The following is a 20,072-nucleotide window of genomic DNA, read 5'->3' on the forward strand; positions in this document are numbered from 1 at the left end:
CTTAAGTAGCTCAATTATTCATAACATCATTTTTTTAGTAATGACATAAAAAATATCCCCCAAAAATTATTGGGGATCCAAAAAGGTCCCACTCATAATTGTTAAAAAAAAAAAAAAAAATATTTTTTTAACCCCCTCCTCCTTTTTTTTACAGAAAACCTTTTTAATGGCAAAAAACACAAAAAATTTTAAAAAATACATTATAACGTAATATTTGGTGTGAGGTCATTGGAGTTTTAAGTAGCTCAATTATTCATAACATAAGTTTTTTTAGTAATGACATGAAAAAATATCCCACAAAATTATTGGGGATCCAAAATGGTCCCACTCATTATTGTTAAAAATATATATATATATATATTTTTTAACCCCCTCCTTTTTTTTTTTTTTTTACAGAAAACCTTTTTAATGCCAAAAACCACAAAAGATTTTCAAAAATAAATGATAACGGAATATTTGGTGTGAGGTAATTGGAGTCTTAAATAGGTCATTTTTTGTTTGTAGTAATGACATTTAAGGCTTAAAAAGAAAAATCTATATATTTTATTAGTTTTGAAAATGAAAGTATGAGGACATGCCGCTAAGGAGAAGAACTCGGCCGTTAAAGTCACTTAGCGCTCTGAAGGTGTGCGGAGTCCAAATCAAAACAGCAAGCAGGGTGACTCTGAGCGTGTTTACTGGTGAGAACTTGTAAACATCAACAAGAAAAATAAAAAAAAACCCAAAATGAAACATTCCTCATTGATTGTCTTCTTTAAAAGGATGACATCACTTCCTCCCGGACCTCCCAGTCCGTCCTCGGGGTGGAAAAGATTCCCGGAGCGAGATGGCGTGCGCGGCGCTCACAGTCTGGAGCGAGTCAGCAGGGACTTGCTGAGGTCTTTGGCCTCGCCGGCGGTCCGGACCCGCTCGTAGCCCAGCAGGGCCATGGACTGGTGGCAGTAGTCCTCCACCTGCTTGATCTGCTGGATGCTCAGCAGCGTCCTCCAGGCGCTGGCGGCCTGGGTGGCGTTGCGGGACGAGACGATGAAGGGCTTGGAGGAGGAGCCCGACCCCCCGGTCATGTTGAGGGCGAAGGACTCCATGTCGGGGTTGCTGGTCAGGTTGGCGAAGCGGTAGACCCGGCGCAGGGTCTTGACCGGGTTCTCCACCAGGTCCTCGTAGCGCACGGCCAGGTACTTGCCCTTCAGCCAGCCGGGCGGGTTGAGGGCGGTCCTCAGAGTCCGGGCGGCGCGGTCGCAGATGACCTCCATGGCGCCGATGGAGTGGTAGTCCGAGCCGTCCTTCTTGTTGGCCTTGTGGCCCGGGTCCACGAAGGGGATCCGGCGCAGCTTGGGGTCCCGGCTGCGCACCACCTGCAGGTTCTCCCGGATGAGCCCGTGCCTGGACTTGATGCGGGAGTTGGCCACCGCCCGGGGGTCCCGCACCAGGTGGATGACCTTGAGGTCCAGGGAGGGGTCCTCCATGAGCGGCGCCAGCACGTTGACGTCCAGGATGCGCACGCCCTTGATGACCAGCGTGCCGTACCTCAGGCACTGGTCCTCCAGCAGGCGCAGGCTGAGGGGCGGGCACTTCTTGCACACCTTGTCGTCCACCAGGCCCACCGTCTCCTTCCGGTAGGCCGAGCACATGGGGTGGGAGCACACCACCTTGTTGAGGGTGGCGCCGAAGAGCCCCAGCGAGGTGAAGTTCTTGCCCCCGGGGCTGTTGTAGAGCTGGAAGACGGACATGTCGCAGCGGTACAAGGCGCTCAGCATGTCCCTGGCCGCCCCCTGCAAGGACACGGCGTCGCCCGGGTACAGCTTCTGCCAGATGTGCCACATGGGCTCGTACAGGAAGAAGACCTCCGGGTTCTGGTTGAAGAGCTCCCCGAAGAAGGAGGAGCCCGACCTCCAGGTGGTCAGCACGTAGACGAGCTGGCGCCGCTTGGCCAGCGAGGGCCGGAAGAGGAGGCGCGGGTCCGAGCGCCGGCCGGGGCTCCTGGCCTGCAGGTGACCGCAGGGCTGGGGCTCCCGGGTCCACTTGTAGTTGGCCAGGTTGAGCATGGTCAGCACCAGCAGCAGGAAGTAGGCCAGGAACAGCACCATCCGCTTCCGGCGCAGCACCTTCATCACCATGCCGGGCTGCGCGATCATCTTGCTGGGGTTCCGCAGCGCCGGGGGGGGCTTGAGCTTCCGCCCGAAGACGGCATCTTTCTCCCAGGGCGCCGTCAACCTCAGCGGCGGCGGCTGCGGATGCTTGCCGCGCATGGGAGGTGTGAAGTGGGGGAGGAGAGACACAGAGAGAGAGAGAGAGAGAGAGAGAGGAGGTGACGAGACGTCGAGGTTCAGCCGGGCGTCTTCATGGCAACGACGATGAAGAAGGCCGCCATGTCTCAGACAAAGACGCGGCTCGGGGCTCACCTCCGCCGGGGAAAAGAGTCCACAATCCTGGCTAATGTCCCTTTTGTCGGAGCCGTCCTCCTCCTCTCAAGCACACGTCCAACACACACACACACACACTCTCACACACACACACACTACGCGCCAAAGCCCGCCTCCCCAGCCGCGCTATTGGGCCACGTGGTGACGTCACATAGCAACCCGCCGCGCTATTGGTTGAAATCGCCGCCATTATTTTTTTCTATAGGATGCTGTTGTTGTGTTTTCTTGTCTTTAATGTTGTCTTTTTCACTGCTGCTTGGATCGGGCCTACTTTGTCTATGAAGACTTTTAAAAACCCACAGACGAAGAAAACGTTTAAAACAGAAGTAAAATACACACACACACCACACACATATATATATATATATATATATATATATATATATATATATATATATATATATATATATATATATATATATATATATATATATATATGTAGTCTTGTGATTTTTTCCCAACACACACATATATATATATATAGTGCTCAAAAATAATAATTAATTGAAATAAATTATTTGGGGTGAAATATACATATTTTGTGTTTTTGCCATAAAAAAAGTAAATGTTTCATAACATAAAGGGCATTAATACAAACCAAAAAAATAATAAGTAAATATGTATTATAATCAAGGGTGTACCCCGCCTTCCGCCGATTGTAGCTGAGATAGGCGCCAGCGCCCCCCGCGACCCCGAACGGGAATAAGCGGCAGAAAATGGATGGATGGACAGATCAATCTGCCGATATACAGTTCCATTAAAAAAAAAAAAAATTATGTGATTTTTGTTAAAGAAAATCCTGATATAAATAAACTGGGGAAAGTATTCTGTTGTCATCTGGTGCTATAAAAAAATATATAATTTACTGTTATTATGCTTTTGAACTTGTTGACTTGTTGGGAGCATTATATATATATATATATATATATATATATATATATATATATATATATATATATATATATATGTATATATATTTTTTTTTTTTAACCCCCTCCTTTTAAAAAAAATAAAAATAATATATACATATATATATATATATATATATATATATATATATATATATATATATATATATATATATATATATATATATATATATATATATATATATAATGGATTAGATTTACACTCGGTTCGCAGCCGAGTGTGAAGCGACCGGGATGAGAATCAGCACCTCCAAGTCCGAGTCCATGGTTCTCGCCGGAAAAGGGTGGAGTGCCATCTCCGGGTTGGGGAGGAGACCCTGCCCCAAGTGGAGGAGTTCAAGTACCTAGGAGTCTTGTTCACCAGTGAGGGAAGAGTGGATCGTGAGATCGACAGGCGGATCGGTGCGGCGTCTTCAGTAATGCGGACGTTGTACCGATCCGTTGTGGTGAAGAAGGAGCTGAGCCGGAAGGCAAAGCTCTCAATTTACCGGTCGATCTACGTTCCCATCCTCACCTATGGTCATGAGCTTGGGGTCATGACCGAAAGGATAAGATCACGGGTACAAGCGGCCCAAATGAGTTTGGGTCTCTCCCTTAGAGATAGGGTGAGAAGCTCTGCCATCCGGGAGGAACTCAAAGTAAAGCCGCTGCTCCTCCACATGGAGAGGAGCCAGATGAGGTGGTTCGGGCATCTGGTCAGGATGCCACCCGAACGCCTCCCTAGGGAGGTGTTTAGGCACGTCCAACCGGTAGGAGGCCACGGGGAAGACCCAGGACTTGTTGGGAAGACTATGTCTCCCGGCTGGCCTGGGAACGCCTCGGGATCCCCCGGGAAGAGCTAGACGAAGTGGCTGGGGAGAGGGAAGTCTGGGTTTCCCTGCTTAGCTGCTGCCCCCGCGACCCGACCTCAGATAAGCGGAAGATGATGATGGATGGATGGATGGATTAGATTTATATCGCGCTTTTCTATTATTAGATACTCAAAGCGCTCACAGAGAAGTGGGAAGCCATCATTCATTCACACCATGGTGGTGGTAAGCTACATCTGTAGCCACAGCTGCCCTGGGTAGACTGACGGAAGCGTGGCTGCCAGTTTGCACCTACGGCCCCTCCGACCACCACCATCATTCATTCATCATTCATTCACCGGTGTGAGCAGAACCGGGGGCAAAGGGTGAAGTGTCCTGCCCAAGGACACAACCAGGCAGCGATTTTTGGGATGTCAATAGGTGGGAAAGCGAACCTGCAACCCTCAGGTTTCTGGCACGGCCGCTGTACCCACTATGCCATGCCGCCCCAAATATATATATATATATATATATATATATATATATATATATATATATATATATATATATAATATATATATATATATATATATATATATATATATATATGTAGGTGTGGGAAAAATCACAAGACTACTTCATCTCTACAGAACTGTTTCATGAGGGGTTCCCTCAATCGTCAGGAGATTTTGGATTTTAAAATCTCCTGACAATTGAGGAACCCCTCATGAAACAGTTCTGTAGAGATAAAGTAGTCTTGTGATTTTTCACACACACATATTGTGCTCAACCACGGTATCGAGCACTAATCTCTGGATAATATATATATATATATATATATATTAGGGATGCACCGAAATGAAAATTTGTGGCCGAAGGCCGAATACCGAATAATGAATGCAATTTTTCACAATTTCACAAAGTCGGTGCGTTTCGGGATGTTGTTGATAAATGGGTTTGGCTTAGCATAGTAGAGTTTTAACTTGCACTTACAGATGTAGCCGACCAACTGTAGTTACTGACAGTGGTTTTATGAAGTGTTCCTCAGCCCATGTGGTGATATCCTTTACACACTGATGTCTGTTTTTGATGCAGGACCGCCTGAGGGTTCAAAGGTCCATAATATCATGGCTTACGTGCAGTGATTTCTCCAGATTCTCTGAACTTTTTGATGATATTACAGACCGTAGATGGTAAAATCCCTAAATTCCTGGCAATAGCTCGTTGAGAAATGTTGTTCTAAAAACTGTTTGACAATTTGCTTACAAAGTGGTGACTCTCGCCCCATCCTTGTTTGTGAATTACTTAGAATTTCATGGAAGCTGTTTTTATAGCCAATCATGGCACCCACCTGTTCCCAATTAGCCTGCACACCTGTGGGATGTTCCAAATAAGTGTTTGATGAGCATTCCTCAACTTTTTTCGGTATTTATTGCCACCTTTCCCAACTTCTTTGTCACGTGTTGCTGGCATCAGATTCTAAAGTTAATGATTATTTGCCAAAAAAAATCAAGTTTATGAGTTTGAACATCAAATATGTTGTCTTTGTAGCATATTCAACTGAATATGGCTTGAAAAGGATTTGCAAATCATGTATTCTGTTTATATTTACATCTAACCACCATTTCCCAACTCATATGGAAACAGGGTTTCTAGTAAAATGTTGAAATGGAAAATAGTATTACAGAATTCCTGGAATTTCAGAAAAAAATGGAATTTTTCCAGTTCAAAAAACTACTTATATTTTTGTCCTGATTAAGAGAATGTTTTGACGGTGAAAAGTGGGTTGAAAAATGTGAAAGGAGTCGTCGCCAGAAAAAAGGGTGGAAATAGAGCTTTGGAAAAGCAGGAATTCTGGAAAACCCTGATTTTTTTAAAACTTGGAATAAGGTAGTTTAAATTTCCAGGAAGGTGAAAATGTGTTGGAAACGGTTGAAAATGCTCGAAATGGTGTAAGTTTGAAAAATGGCCAATTAATTTGAGTGGAAACATTTCCCGGAAAACCTGGAATTCTGGAAATCTTGGAATTTGCCCAGGAAAGGCCAGGATTCCCGAAATAGGCTGAACAGTTTGAAGTTGGAACTCTTTAAAGTGGCCTGAAAATGTGAAGGTAGAATGCGCCAACATCTGAAGAAGAAGTTGAAAAAATAGATGAATTGTGGTGTCAGAAAAGCATGCTTTGGAGCATTCACGCAATAATAATAATAAGATGATCGGATGATTGTGTTGTTACTTTGTGACAAACGCTTCACTTTTCCTAAAAGAACACTTTTTTGCTCCTGACAGTGAAAGCTTTGCGCATGCTGCCCTCTGCTGGCCAGTCCGAGAAGTGCTCTTTACAAAACATCTATTATATATAATAATGTATATGTTTATAAATGATAACTAAATAAAATTATACATAAAGTATGTATGCTTGTGTGTATGACTAATTAAATACCTAAATTAATAATATCTACTATGTATACTTGTTGTACTGAGAGACCAAATTTTAATTAAATAATAAAAACGTGTTGAAAGTTTTATTAAGTATAGTATGGTGGGTGGTTGAAATATTGTTTATTTTCATAATTTTTAACCTGAATAAAAAGATACATTAATTCTAGTTACCCAACCCACTAGTCTCCTAGCCAGGAGACACCCAACCTATAACTACGAAAACGAATAAGGAAAAACAACCCGAAGGCCCTCCGAGAGGCGGGGGTGGAAGATGGGCCTAACAGGACTGACTACGCGGTAACGACTGGAACGGACATCGACAACGAGATGAAGACCTTCCGATTGTGCAGGTGTGGATGGGGGAAAGTCACCACATACAGGGGCTACGGATTCATCAGGGGAGGAAGAAAAAGGAGAGCCGAGAAGAAAGGCATGCAACATCCTTGCACTGCTCCGGCAGATAAGACAAGCAGGACCCCAGCCGGGAGAGAACCACAGAGCCAAGGGTCCAAACATTGTTGATATGCGGACGGTAGAGGAAGAACCCCCCGAGCGGAGAGGTACCCCCCTGGCATGTGAGCATGCTGAAGGTAGACCCGGCAGCCCCCCAGTCACCCAGCAAACAGAAAAGAAGGAACCAGGAAGGAAGGGCACCATCAAGTGGCCAAGGGCAAGTGATGTGAAGACCATGGCAAGAAACTGACTCAGACCTCAGTCTACCTGCTGGAGAACGCACTACGTGGTAATGTGGACAAGAAACTCAAACCTTCTTGGGGACATCCTGTACGAGGAGTGCAAATCTAGATTCGGTAGCCTCACCAAGATGCAAGAGCAAACTCCACCCAAGAAAAGGCAGGAGGGAGGCTGAGATTGACGCCCTGGGTGCAAGATCGGCGCCAGCTCCGCAGGAGATGGAGGAAAGCAACTGCAGAGGAGAAAGAAGGCCTGAAGGTGTTATGGGATGAGGTGAGACAGAAGCTGGGCAGCATGCGAAGAGCTGAGCGTATTCGCAGACGCAAGAAAAGAAAGGAGAAAGAAAGGGCTAGCCTTCATGAGGAAATCCTTTCAAGCCACGCCCGCCAGCTTCTAGAGGAGAAAAGAAACGGGAAACTGGAAGCCACCAAGGAGGAGCTTGAGCAGTACATCAGGGGCCAATACAGTGACTCAAAGAGGAACGATCCGTTAGGTTCACCAGGATACGTACCTCCTCCCCCACCTCCAACCACGCAGTTTGAACAGCTGCCCTCCCTCGACTGAGCGAGTAAGAGCAGTGGTCAAGAAAGCGAGGTCAGCATCAGCTCCTGGGCCTAACGGAATCCCCTACAAGCTATACAAGAACTGCCCCCAAGTGCTGAAATCCTTGTGGAAGCTAATGAGCACAGCATGGAAGAAACTACTCATTCCGTCGGAGTGGCAAAGAGCTGTGGCGGTGTTTATTCCGAAGGAACAGGAGTCCCATAACATCAACCAATTCAGGAGCATTGCTCTGTTGAATGTCGAGGGAAAGATCTTCTTTGCAGTCATGGCCAAGAGACTAACATCTTATCTCACAGCGAATGGCTATATTGACACCAGCTGCCAGAAAGCAGGAGTACCAGGTTTTCCAGGATGCGTGGAGCATTCTTCTATGATTTGGGCACAGATCCAGAGGGCCAAGCAGGAGAAGAAAGACCTCCATGTGGTGTGGCTTGACCTCGCCAACGCTTATGGTTCTGTCCCTCACAAACTCATCCAGTTTGCATTGGAATTCTTCCACGTCCCTGTTTCCATCATCAACCTGGTAACCAGCTACTTCAGGGACTTTCAGATGTGTTTTAGCCTCCAAGATTTTACAACAGGATGGCAGCGTCTGGAAGTAGGCATAGCCATGGGGTGTTCCATCTCCCCAGTCCTCTTTGTCGCAGCTTTCGAAATCATCCTCCGCGGAGCCCGTCAGACTGTAGGTGGGATGAGGCTGCAGACAGGGCAGAGGCTTCCACCACTCCGAAGCTACATGGATGATGTCACTGTGGTGCTGCAAACAGCCCCATGCATGAGAAGGTGTCTGAAGAGGCTGGATGAGCTAGTGACATGGGCACGGATGAAGATAAAACCCTCCAAGTCACGAAGCCTCTCCTTGCGCAAAGGCACCAGGAACGACAAAACCATCTTTGTTGCAGGAGGTGAGCAAATCCCTCTACTGGTCAACTACTCCATCCAAAGCCTGGGGAGGCAGTACAATGCGGACCTGTCGGACAAGCACGCAGGCAAGGCAGCACGGAAACAACTCTCAGAAGGCCTAGCGAGCATCAACAAGAGCCAGCTCCCTGGAAAGTACAAGTTGTGGTGCTACAACTTCACACTGTATCAAAGGGTTATGTGGCCACTGAAGATGTGCGAGATTCCATCCTCAACAGCCAACGGGTTGGACAGAGTAGCAAACTCCTACATCCGAAAGTGGCTGGGCCTACCGCGTTGCTTCTCCGACACTGGCTTGTTTGGGGCAACTTTACTGCAGCTGCCGATTCAGTCCATCGCCCTGGGCTACAAGCAGGAGAAGGCCAGATTGGTTCTCGAGCTGGAAGAATCCTCAGATCCTACAGTGAGGAATGCACAGGTACCAATCCGAACAGGCCGGAAGTGGCAAGCAGGGCCAGAGGTTGCCAAAGCCATTGGCAGGCTCCAACACCAGGAGATAGTTGGCAGGGTGCAAGTAGGAAGAGCGGGGCTTGACTGGGGAGATTCTCCACGCCTTTGGTCCAAGGCCACAAAGAGGGAACGCAGAGCCATGGTTGTGGAGGAGGTCTCAAGGGCGAACCAGGAGCAATATACTATCAAGGCCGTGTCTCAAGGTCGCCAAGGAAGATGGACCACTTGGGAAGGTACCCTTAGCAGACCCATCAGCTGGGCCGACCTATGGAAGATACCCCAAGCCAGACTCAGCTTCCTACTCAGGGCAACTTACGACACCTTGCCATGCCCCAGAAACCTCCACCAGTGGTACGGCCAGGAGGAGAGCTGTCCCCTGTGTGGTGCTCCCAACGCCAGCCTGCAGCATTTGCTATCAGGCTGCAAAATCGGGCTGACACAGGGTCGTTTCAGATGGCGGCATGATCAAGTCCTGATGAAACTGGCAGAAATCCTGGAGAGCAGTAGACGAGAGGCCAACAGCCAACCCATAGCCAAACAACGTTCTGTCATGTTTGTGAGGCCAGGGGAAGGCAAAGGAGACACCAGCCGAAGAGGCCCCCGCAGTGTCCTCTCTCTGGCAAGGGACTGGAGTATGAGGGCTGACATTGGCAAACAGCTCCAATTCCCCCGCGAGATCACCACCACTTCACTCCGCCCAGACATTGTGCTGTGGTCTGCTGTTACCAAGTCTGCCATGCTGGTTGAGCTTACCATCCCCTGGGAGGAGGGAATCCAGGCAGCATACGAGCGCAAAGCAGCCAAGTATGCAGATCTGGCTGCTGAGTGCAGAGAGGCAGGCTGGTCCACTACCATCTACCCTGTGGAAGTAGGCTGTCGGGGCTTCGTCGGTACATCAACCATAAGGCTGCTCCGAGATGTGGGATTGACTGGGGCTAAGCTCCGAAGGGAAACAAAGGCCCTTGCTGAGGAAGCAGAAAAGGGAAGTTTCTGGTTGTGGCTGAGGAGGAGGGATAAGTACTGGGGGTCGAGGCAATAAGATGGGTCAGCTGCAGGGGGTGGCAGGGAGACGTCCCTGCCACCGCTCCGCCACCAGGAGGCGTTCCGGGGTTAAAGAGAGCGAAACTCCAATGAGCGGTGGTCCCCGGCTGATGACCCTGCAGCTGACCCAAGGCGCTGTAGGAGGCGCGTCAGGCATACTTGCCCAGCAGAAATATCTGTACAATCAATCAAATTAGTCAAAGTACGAGGGGTTATTGTAATATCTTTTATTTTCATAATTTCTAATTAAATAATAAAACTGTATTAAATGTTTTATTAGTTATACATGGTGGGTGATTGCATTTTTCCCTCATATTTTTTAATTCAATAATAAAATCGTGTTAAAGGTTTTATTAGGTATAGTATGGTGGGTGGTTGAAATGTTTATATTCATAATTTTTAACAGAATAAAAACATATATTAATTATATTAGTTAAAGTATGAGGGGTGATTGTAATATTGTTTATTTTCATACTTTTTAATTGAATAATTAAAATAGTTAAATTCTTAAATGAATAATTAAAAATTGTAATAGTTTTTATGTTCATAATTTCCAATTGAATAATGAAACTGTATTAAATGTTTTATTAGTTATGCATGGTGGGTGATTGCATTTTTTCCATAATTTTTAATTAAATAATGAACATTTGTTAAAGGTTTTTATTAGGTATAGTATGGTGGGTGGTTGAAATATTGTTTATTTTCATCATTTTTAACTGAATAAAAACATATATTGTATTGGTTAAAGTATGGTGGGTGATTGTAGTAGTGTTTATGTTCATAATTTCTAATTTAATAATAAAACTGTTTTAAATGTTTTATTCGTTATACATGGTGAGTGATTTCATAGTTTTCAATTAAATACTAAAAATGTAATAAAAGTTTTATTAGTTACAGTATGGTGGGTGGTTGAAATATTGTTTATTTTCATAATTTGTAACTGAATAAAAACATATATTATTTATATTAGTTAAAGAATGGGGGGTGATTGTAATATCTTTTATTTTCATAATTTCTGATTGAATAATAAAACTGTATTAAATGTTTTATTAGTTATACATGGTGGGGGATTGCATTTTTTTCATAATTTTTAATGAAATAATAAAATGTGATCAAGTTTTTTTTAGTTTTAGTATGGTGGGTGGTAGAAATGTTGTTTATTTTCATAATTTGTAACTGAATAAAAACATATATTAATTGTATTAGTTAAAGTATGAGGGGGCGGTTGCAATATCGTTTATTTTCATAATTTCTAATTTAATAATAAAACTGTATTAAATGTTTTATTAGTTATACATGCTGAGTGATGCATTCTTTTCATATTTGTTTAATTAAATAATAAAAATGTGTTAAAGGTTTTATTAGGTATAGTGTAGTGGGTGGTTGAAATATTGTTTATGTTCATAATTTTTAATTGAAAAAAAACATATGTTGCATTAGTTAAAGTGTGATGGGTGATTGTAATATTGTTTATGTTCATAATTTCGAATTGAATAATACAACTGTATTAAATGTTTTATTAGTTATATATGGTGGGTGGTTGCATTTTTTTCATGATTTTTAATGAAATAAAAATATGATAAAGGTTTTTTTAGTTATAGTATAGTGGGTGGTAGAAATATTGTTTATTTTCATGATTTTTAATGGAATAATAAAACTAAATTGGCCCTAATGTGTGAATGTGAGTGTGAATGTTGTCTGTCTCTGTGTTGGCCCTGCGATGAGGTGGCGACTTGTCCAGGGTGTACCCCGCCTTCCGCCCGATTGTAACTGAGATAGGCGCCAGCGCCCCCCGCGACCCCGAAAGGGAATAAGCGGTAGAAAATGGATGGATGGATGGATAATAAAAATGTATTAATTTTGAAATATTGTGGCTTGTGCAGCCCTTTGAGACACTTGTGATTAAGGGCTACATAAATCAACTTTCATTGATTGATTGATTTGACCTTATTGGGCGCACCTGCGTCATCTCACCTGCTGTACCTAATGTTGTGGCCATCCTGATGAGTATTTGGGATGTTTACAAGGCTGCGGCGGTTACGTAACGGCGAGACCAGGACGCGCACATGCGCAGTGGGATCCTCGTCAGGCAGCATCAGGACCACAAGCATCTCCATCGGCGTTGTCCTCCTGACGTCACGGATGCTTTTTAGTGCGCAAACCGAATAGACGATCTTTGTCCGACCAAAAAAAAGGCTCCCGTCCGCGGTGTGGGGGTGGAGGGAGGCTTTTTTTTTTTTTTTTCCCCTCCGGTGATGCTCACCGCCCCCCGGTGGGATGCACATCAGTGTTTGGCCCTGCTCGCTCCCCGTCGTCATGGCCGCGCTGTACCAGGGCACCGACGCCTCCTCTCCGGATAAATTCCTGGCCCTGAAAGACGTGAGGGAGGTGAAGGAGGAGACCACCCTGGACGAGAAGCTCTTCCTGCTGGCCTGCGAGAAAGGTGAGCACCAAAAACAATCATCATCAACGACGTGCACGCCTCTTAAACAAAACATCATTATATTTATATTTTATACATTTATTTCTCCTGATCCCCGCTTTAAAACAAAGGCGTATTATTTTGGTTTGCGAGTCTTTTTTTTTTTTTACCCCACGTGACTCCGTTCCGCCAATCAAACGCCGCCTGGCCGTCACGTGACCGCTCCATGTTTAAAAAGGAGCCATGACGTCAGACAAGGCGACGTCAATGTTTACCTACTGACGAACAACGAAAAATAACATTTATATCATCAGCCATGTCGGCAGAGACGTTCAAATTTTAAGCCTACTAGAAGTCCACTTCCAACTAGGGAAAAATGCGGTAGGTCGCGGGTGTTTTTTATGTTTTAGCTGCTTAGCTAGCATATGCTAACAATAGCCATCCCGCACACACACAAACGACACTTGTAGTTTAATACCATTCAAATATAACTATTGAATACATGTATATGTATTTCTCCTGATCCCCGCTTTAAAACAAAGGTGTATTATTTTGGCTTGCGAGAGTCTTTTTTTTATTTATTTTTTTAGCCCACGTGACTCCGTTCCGCCAATCAAACGCCGCCTGGCCGTCACGTGACGGCTCCATGTTTAAAAAGGAGCCATGACGTCAGACAAGGCGACGTCAATGTTTACCTACTGACGAACAACGAAAAAGAACATTTATATCATCAGCTATGTCGGCAGAGACGTTCACATTTTGAGCCTACAAGAAGTCCACTTCCAACTAGGGAAAAATGCGGTAGGTCGTGGGTGTTTTTTTATGTTTTAGCTGCTTAGCTAGCATATGCTAACAATAGCCATCCCGCACACACACAAACAACACTTGTAGTTTAATACCATTCAAATATAACTATTAAATACATGTATATTTATTTTACTGATCCCCGCTTTAAAACAAAGGCGTATTATTTTGGTCTGCGAGTCTTTTTTTTTTTTACCCCACGTGACTCCGTTCCGCCAATCAAACGCCGCCTGGCCGTCACGTGACCGCTCCATGTTTAAAAAGGAGCCATGACGTCAGACAAGGCGACGTCAATGTTTACCTACTGACGAAAAACGAAAAATGACATTTATATCATCAGCTATGTCGGCAGAGACGTTCACATTTTGAGCCTACAAGAAGTCCACTTCCAACGAGGGAAAAATGCGGTAGGTCGCGGGTGTTTTTTTTCAATGTTTTAGCTGCTTAGCTAGCATGTGCTAGCAATAGCCGTCCCGCACACACACAAACGACACTTGTAGTTTAATACCATTCAAATATAACTATTAAATACATACACGCAGCACTTGAGTGGTTCTTCACTGAATACGTGCTCGTTTTACTGAGTCATTATATTTCAAACTAAAGTCACCAACTAAGTGGTGTTTACTTCCGGTAAGTCAGACAACTTCCGGTAAGTCAGGCATACAAAATTAATGCTGGACGGCCATTTTGATTCATGCATTCATCCATCCATGTTCTACCGCTTATTCCCTTTTGGGGTCGCGGGGGGTGCTGGCGCCAATCTCAGCTACAATCGGGCGGAAGGCGTGTACACCCTGGACAAGTCGCCACCTCATCGCAGGGCCAACACAGATAGACAGACAACATTCACGCTCACATTCACACACTAGGGCCAATTTAGTGTTGCCAATCAACCTTTGATTCATGCACATGTCCAATATTTTATGCAGGGGTGTCCAAAGTGCGGCCGGGGGGCCATTTGGGCCCCCTATCTGAATGTATTAAAGGCCTACTGAAATGAGATGTTCTTATTTAAACGGGGATAGCAGCTCCATTCTATGTGTCATACTTGATCATTTCGCCATATTGCCATATTTTTGCTGAAAGGATTTAGTAGAGAACATCCACGATAAAGTTCGCAACTATTGGTCGCTAATAAAAAAGCCTTGCCTGTACCGGAAGTAGCAAACGTTGTGCGCGTGACATCACAAGTTGTGGAGCTCCTCACATCCTCACATTGTTTACAATCATGGCCACCAGCAGCTAGAGCGATTCGGACCGAGAAAGCGACAATTTCCTCATTAATTTGAGCGAAGATGAAAGATTTCGTGGATGAGGAAAGTTAGAGTGAATAACAAAAAAAATGCGACGGCGGTGGGAGTGTTTCAGATGTAATTAGACACATTTATTTTAGTCAGATTATAAAGTCATACCTCAAAGTCGGATGGCTGCGGTGAACGCCAGTGTCTCTGAGAGAAGCAGAGGAGCCAAGATCACAGCTGCCGTTTTGACAGCTACAGGAGGAAGTCCCATAATCCACTGAAGCCTCCGGTAAGAGCCGACTTAATATCACAATTTTCCCCTCCAAAAACTTGCTGGTTGACTTAGAGAAACGTGTTCGCTTGACCGCTCTGTGTTAAAGCTTCACAACAAACAAAGAAACACCAGCTGTGTTTCAGTGCTAAAGGTAGCTGCAATTCACCGCTTTCCACAAACAGCATTCTTCTTTGACGTCTCCATTATTAGTTGAACGAATTGCAAAATATTCAGCAACACAGATGTCCAAATTACTGTGTAATTATGCGATGAAAAGAGACGACTTTTAGCCGTGATGCTGAGCTAATATGTCCGCTACAACCCGAGACGTCATCATACGCGTCATCATTACTCGAGGTTTTCAACAAGAAACTCCGCGGGAAATTAAAAATTGTAATTTAGTAAACTAAAAAGGCCGTATTGGCATGTGTTGCAATGTTAATATTTCATCATTGATATATAAATTATCAGACTGCGTGGTCGCTAGTTGTGGCTTTTAGTAGGCCTTTAAGCATCGCACTTTTAGCATGCTAGCTATTGTTTGCTAATTTTGCAGGTGCGTCAAATAATATTACTTGATCAATGACGCCTGTTGGGATGCTAACATTAGTATGCTAGCTTTTTTTTTTTTTTTAACTTATTTTGATACATGCTGATGTTAGCATGCTGGCACACATTTTTTTCAGGTACACACCTGAGTAACATATTTTGGTAATTAACACTTTACAATTAGCATTTTGACATGTTAACATTAGCATCCTGGCTTTTTTAAAATCCAATTGGAATTTTTGGGTATTTTACTAATGTTAACTGTAAGCATGATATTGTTGGCATGTTAGTGTAGTACTGTTAGCATGCTAGCTATTTTTTTGGGTGCTAATTTCTCAAGTTCACACCTTAGCGTCAAATAATTTGTTACTTGAAAAATGACGCCTGTTAGCATGCTAACATGACTGCTTTTTTCTCTTTGATTTAACCTAATTTTGTAGGTATACACCTCAGTCATATTTTGGTGGTTGATACATGCTGATGTGAGCATGCTGGCACACATTTTTTCAGGTACACACCTCTGAGTAATATATTTTGGTAATTGACACTTTACAGTTAGCATTTTGGCATGATAACATTAGCATCCTGGCTTTTTAAAAATCTAATTAGCGTTTTTTTGTATTTTACTAATATTAACTGTAAGCATGTTATTGTTAGCATAGTACTGTTAGCTTGCTAGCTATTTTTTGCTAATTTTGCAGGTATACACCTCAGCCTCAAATAATTTGTTACTTGACGAATGACGCCTGTTTGCATGCTACCATTAGTAAGTTAGCTTTTTTGTAGCATAATTTTGTAAGTGAACACCGTAGTCATATTTTAGTTCTTGATGCATGCTTAACTTAGAATGCGGGCATTTTAAACAATGTTTTCTGGTACACACCTCTGAATATATTTTGGTACTTTGACGCATGTCACAGTTAGCATTGTAGCATGCTAACATAGCTTTTTTGATAGCATGTGTACATACTCCTCTGTGTCACATAGTTTTGTATTTCACTAATGCCAACTGTAAGCATAGCAAAGTACTGTTAGCATACTAGCTTTTTTAAGCTAATTTTGCAGGTATACACTTTAGTCATATTTTAGTACATGACGCATGTCACAGTTAGCATTGTAGCATGCTAACAAAGCTTTTTAGCGCGCATGCTAGCATGTATACATAGCATTTTTTCTATTTGTCGCACTTTTATTTCATCATTTTTATCTTGCAATTTTACTTTTTATTCAAACCAAGCACTATCTTGTTTAGCTCATTCATTGTTTATGTTCTTTGTTTGTTTTTGCTCTATGCTTTTTAAACTGTAAAGCACTTTGGTCCAACTTAAAAATGATTGTAAACGTGCTATACTGTATAAATAAAGGTGCCTTGCCCTTGCCTTGCCTATACATACTCCTCAGTTTCATATATTTTGGTATTTCACTAATGCCAACTTTAAGCCAGCTATCGTCAGAGGTGGGTAGTAACGCGCTACATTTACTCCGTTACATTTACTTGAGTAACTTTTGGGATAAATTGTACTTCTACGAGTAGTTTTTATGCAACATACTTTTACTTTTACTTGAGTATATTTATATACAAGAAACGCTACTTTTACTCCGTTCCATTTATCTACATTCAGCTCGCTACTTGCTACTTTTTTTTTTATCGATCTGTTAATGTTTGTTTTGGTTAATGACAGAGCTTCAAAGTAGAATCTACACATGCCTGAGTTTCACCAATCACATGCAGTCACTGGTGACGTTGGACCAATCAAACAGAGCCAGGCGGTCACATGGCCCGTCTTAAACAAGTTGAACAACTTATTGTGGTGTTACCATTTAGTGGTCAATTGTACGGAATATGTACTGTACTGTGCAATCTACTAATAAAAGTTTCAATCAATCAATCAAAAGTGTAAAGGAAAAAAGACACTTTTCATTTCAACCGTACTTCCCGTCAAAAGCCTAAAGACTGATCGCACAGTTCCTGTTTTCACAATAAAAGTGCCGCTCCATCGCGCCTGCGCTAACAAAATAAGAGTCTCCGAAAGCCAGCGCAAACAAACTAGCAAGCTACGGAGTTTGCCGCCAATGTATTTCTTGTAAAGTGTATAAAAACGAATATGGAAGCTGGACAAATAAGATGCCAAAAACCAACGACTTTTATGTGGTACTAGACAGAATATAGGAACTTTTTTTCTCCTCCATTTGAAAACGTTTACGTCATCAGCACTATTCTGTCTGATTCCAATCAATGCAAGTCATCAGAATCAGGTAATACACCAACTTATATTCTTGTCTTCATGAAAGATAGGAATCTGTATGCTAAACATGCATGTATATTCATTAAAACACCTTCAACATGTCAACAAAGACGGCAAAATAAATAAATATAAATTATATACTGTATATATAAATGTATGTATATATATATATACATATATATATATATATATATATATATATATATGATATGTGTGTGTATGTATATATGAGGTAGATCACCTTGACTTGGTCATTTATTAAGTAATTGATAAACGTTGAAAAACTTATTGGGGTGTTACCATTTAGTGGTCAATTGTACGGAATATGTACTGTACTGTGCAATCTACTAATAAAAGTATCAATCAATCAAATCAATGAATGCCTACTGAGCCTATGGTGCTGTTAAGTTATTGTGGCTCAATTTTTTATTTAATTTTAATGTACTATTATTTAATATATATTATTGTTTTAGTTGCTTAAGAGATATTCCTGCTATTTTTATGTTTTTGTGCATAATTTCTGGCCGTAATCAGGTTACTCATCAGTTACTCAGTACTTAAGTAGTTTTTTCACAACATACTTTTTACTTTTACTCAAGTAAATATTTGGGTGACTACTCCTTACTTGTACTTGAGTAATAAATCTCTAAAGTAACAGTACTCTTACTTGAGTACAATTTCTGGCTACTCTACCCACCTCTGACTATCGTTAGCCTAGTACTGTAGGCATGTTAGCTTTTTTTGGCAAATTTTTGCTCATACTTTTTATTACTTGATGCTATCTGGCCAGCATTTCAGTTGAGCATTCACACACCGTTTCTATTAAAATGAGTTATTTGAAAAAAGTTGATACTGGTTTTGGGGGTGAAAACAGCCAATATGGCCTCCACAAGCTTTGATGAAAAAGAAGTGGGGCAGACGGAGCACCATGACCATATAAAGTCTGCAGACACGTCCCAGGAGCTGTAAACTCTGTCTCTGCGTGTCGTCAGGCGACTACTACATGGTGAAGAAGCTGCTAGAAGAGAACCGCCACGGGGAGATCAACGTCCACAGCGTGGACGTGCTGGGCCGAGACGCCATCACCATCGCCATCGAGAACGAGAACCTGGACATCCTGCAGCTCCTGCTGGAGCACGGCTGCCAGGTGAGGAACGTCACGGCGCCGCCTTTGCGGAATCTTAGACGTGCGTTTGTGTGCAGGCCACCGATGCCTTGCTGGTGGCCATCGACTCTGAGGTGGTGGGAGCGGTGGACATCCTCCTCAACCACAGACCCAGACGCTCCTCCAAGCCCTCCATCGCCGTGCGTGCTCCACTCCGACCTCTTCTCTCGCCGGGGCTCCCCTTTCATTGTCCCGTCTGCTCCGCCCCCTTGCAGAAGTTGATGCAGCGCATCCAGAACCCGGAGTACTCCACCACCATGGACGTGGCGCCCGTCATCCTGGCAGCGCACAGGAACAACTACGAGATCCTCACCATGCTGCTGAAGCAGGACATCTCGCTGCCCAGGCCGCACGCCGTCGGCTGCGAGTGCACGCTCTGCAACGCCAAGAACAAGAAGGACAGTCTACGCCACTCCAGGTGAGGGATACGTCGTTGTCGTCTACAAGTACCACCTCACAAAACACCATAATGACCCACATTAAAATGCAGTAGTTTAGTAGACTTAAGTAATCATTAAGGACCACCATAATGACAACATTAAATACAGTAGTGTAGTAGATTTAAGTAATCATTAAGTACCACCATAATGACAACATTAAATACAGTAGTGTAGTAGACCTAAGTAATCATTAAGGACCACCATAATGACCCACATTAAAATGCAGTAGTTTAGTAGACTCAAGTAATCATTAAGGACCACCATAATGACAACATTAAATACAGCAGTGTAGTACACCTAAGTAATCATTAAGGACCACCATAATGACAACATACAGTAGTGTAGTAGACTTAAGTAATCATTAAGGACCACCATAATGACAACATTAAATACAGTAGTGTAGTAGACTTAAGTAATCATTAAGTACCACCATAATGACAACATTAAATACAGTAGTGTAGTAGACTTAAGTAATCATTAAGGACCACCATAATGACAACATACAGTAGTGTGGTAGACTTAAGTAATCATTAAGGACCACCATAATGACAACATTAAATACAGTTGTGTAGTAGACTTAAGTAATCATTAAGGACCACCATAATGACAACACACAGTAGTGTGGTAGACTTAAGTAATCATTAAGGACCACCATAATGACAACATACAGTAGTGTGGTA

The 20,072-nt window shown here is 43.1% G+C and overlaps 2 protein-coding genes across 6 annotated transcripts in view; one reads left to right on the forward strand and one right to left on the reverse strand.

Moving 5' to 3' along the window:
- Positions 1-659: 659 nt before the first annotated feature.
- Positions 660-2,549, reverse strand: LOC133569806 (carbohydrate sulfotransferase 2-like). 2 transcript variants are annotated; one of them, XM_061922428.1, is made up of 2 exons: positions 2,403-2,543; positions 660-2,237 (listed from the first exon to the last, which is right to left on the reverse strand). In XM_061922428.1, exon 2 carries the CDS (start codon positions 2,133-2,135, stop codon positions 843-845), a length of 1,293 nt encoding a protein of 430 aa, XP_061778412.1. In that variant the 5' UTR covers positions 2,136-2,237; positions 2,403-2,543; the 3' UTR covers positions 660-842. The 2 variants fall into 2 exon arrangements, with proteins under 2 accessions (XP_061778412.1, XP_061778411.1); XM_061922427.1 differs by having other exon boundaries at positions 660-2,549.
- Positions 2,550-12,321: 9,772 nt separating this feature from the next.
- trpc1 (transient receptor potential cation channel, subfamily C, member 1) overlaps positions 12,322-20,072 on the forward strand; it is a 37,092-nt gene continuing 29,341 nt past the window's right edge. The window contains exons 1-4 of one of the 4 annotated variants that reach the window (XM_061921229.1): positions 12,323-12,691; positions 18,780-18,934; positions 18,991-19,092; positions 19,168-19,370. In XM_061921229.1, the coding sequence (XP_061777213.1) occupies positions 12,526-12,691; positions 18,780-18,934; positions 18,991-19,092; positions 19,168-19,370 (626 nt within the window). In that variant the 5' untranslated portion in view covers positions 12,323-12,525. Of the gene's footprint in view, positions 12,692-13,347; positions 13,472-13,723; positions 13,882-18,779; positions 18,935-18,990; positions 19,371-20,072 lie in introns of those variants that run through there. The other 3 variants (XM_061921231.1, XM_061921230.1, XM_061921228.1) reach the window with 3 other exon arrangements.

This window comes from Nerophis ophidion, linkage group LG15 (genome assembly GCF_033978795.1).
Source record: "Nerophis ophidion isolate RoL-2023_Sa linkage group LG15, RoL_Noph_v1.0, whole genome shotgun sequence".
Classification (NCBI taxonomy): domain Eukaryota; kingdom Metazoa; phylum Chordata; class Actinopteri; order Syngnathiformes; family Syngnathidae; genus Nerophis; species Nerophis ophidion.

What these genes read in the sequence shown, in the direction of transcription:
- LOC133569806 (XM_061922427.1), bottom strand. Translation starts at nt 2,249, where the DNA reads ATGCGCGGCAAGCATCCGCAGCCGCCGCCGCTGAGGTTGACGGCGCCC.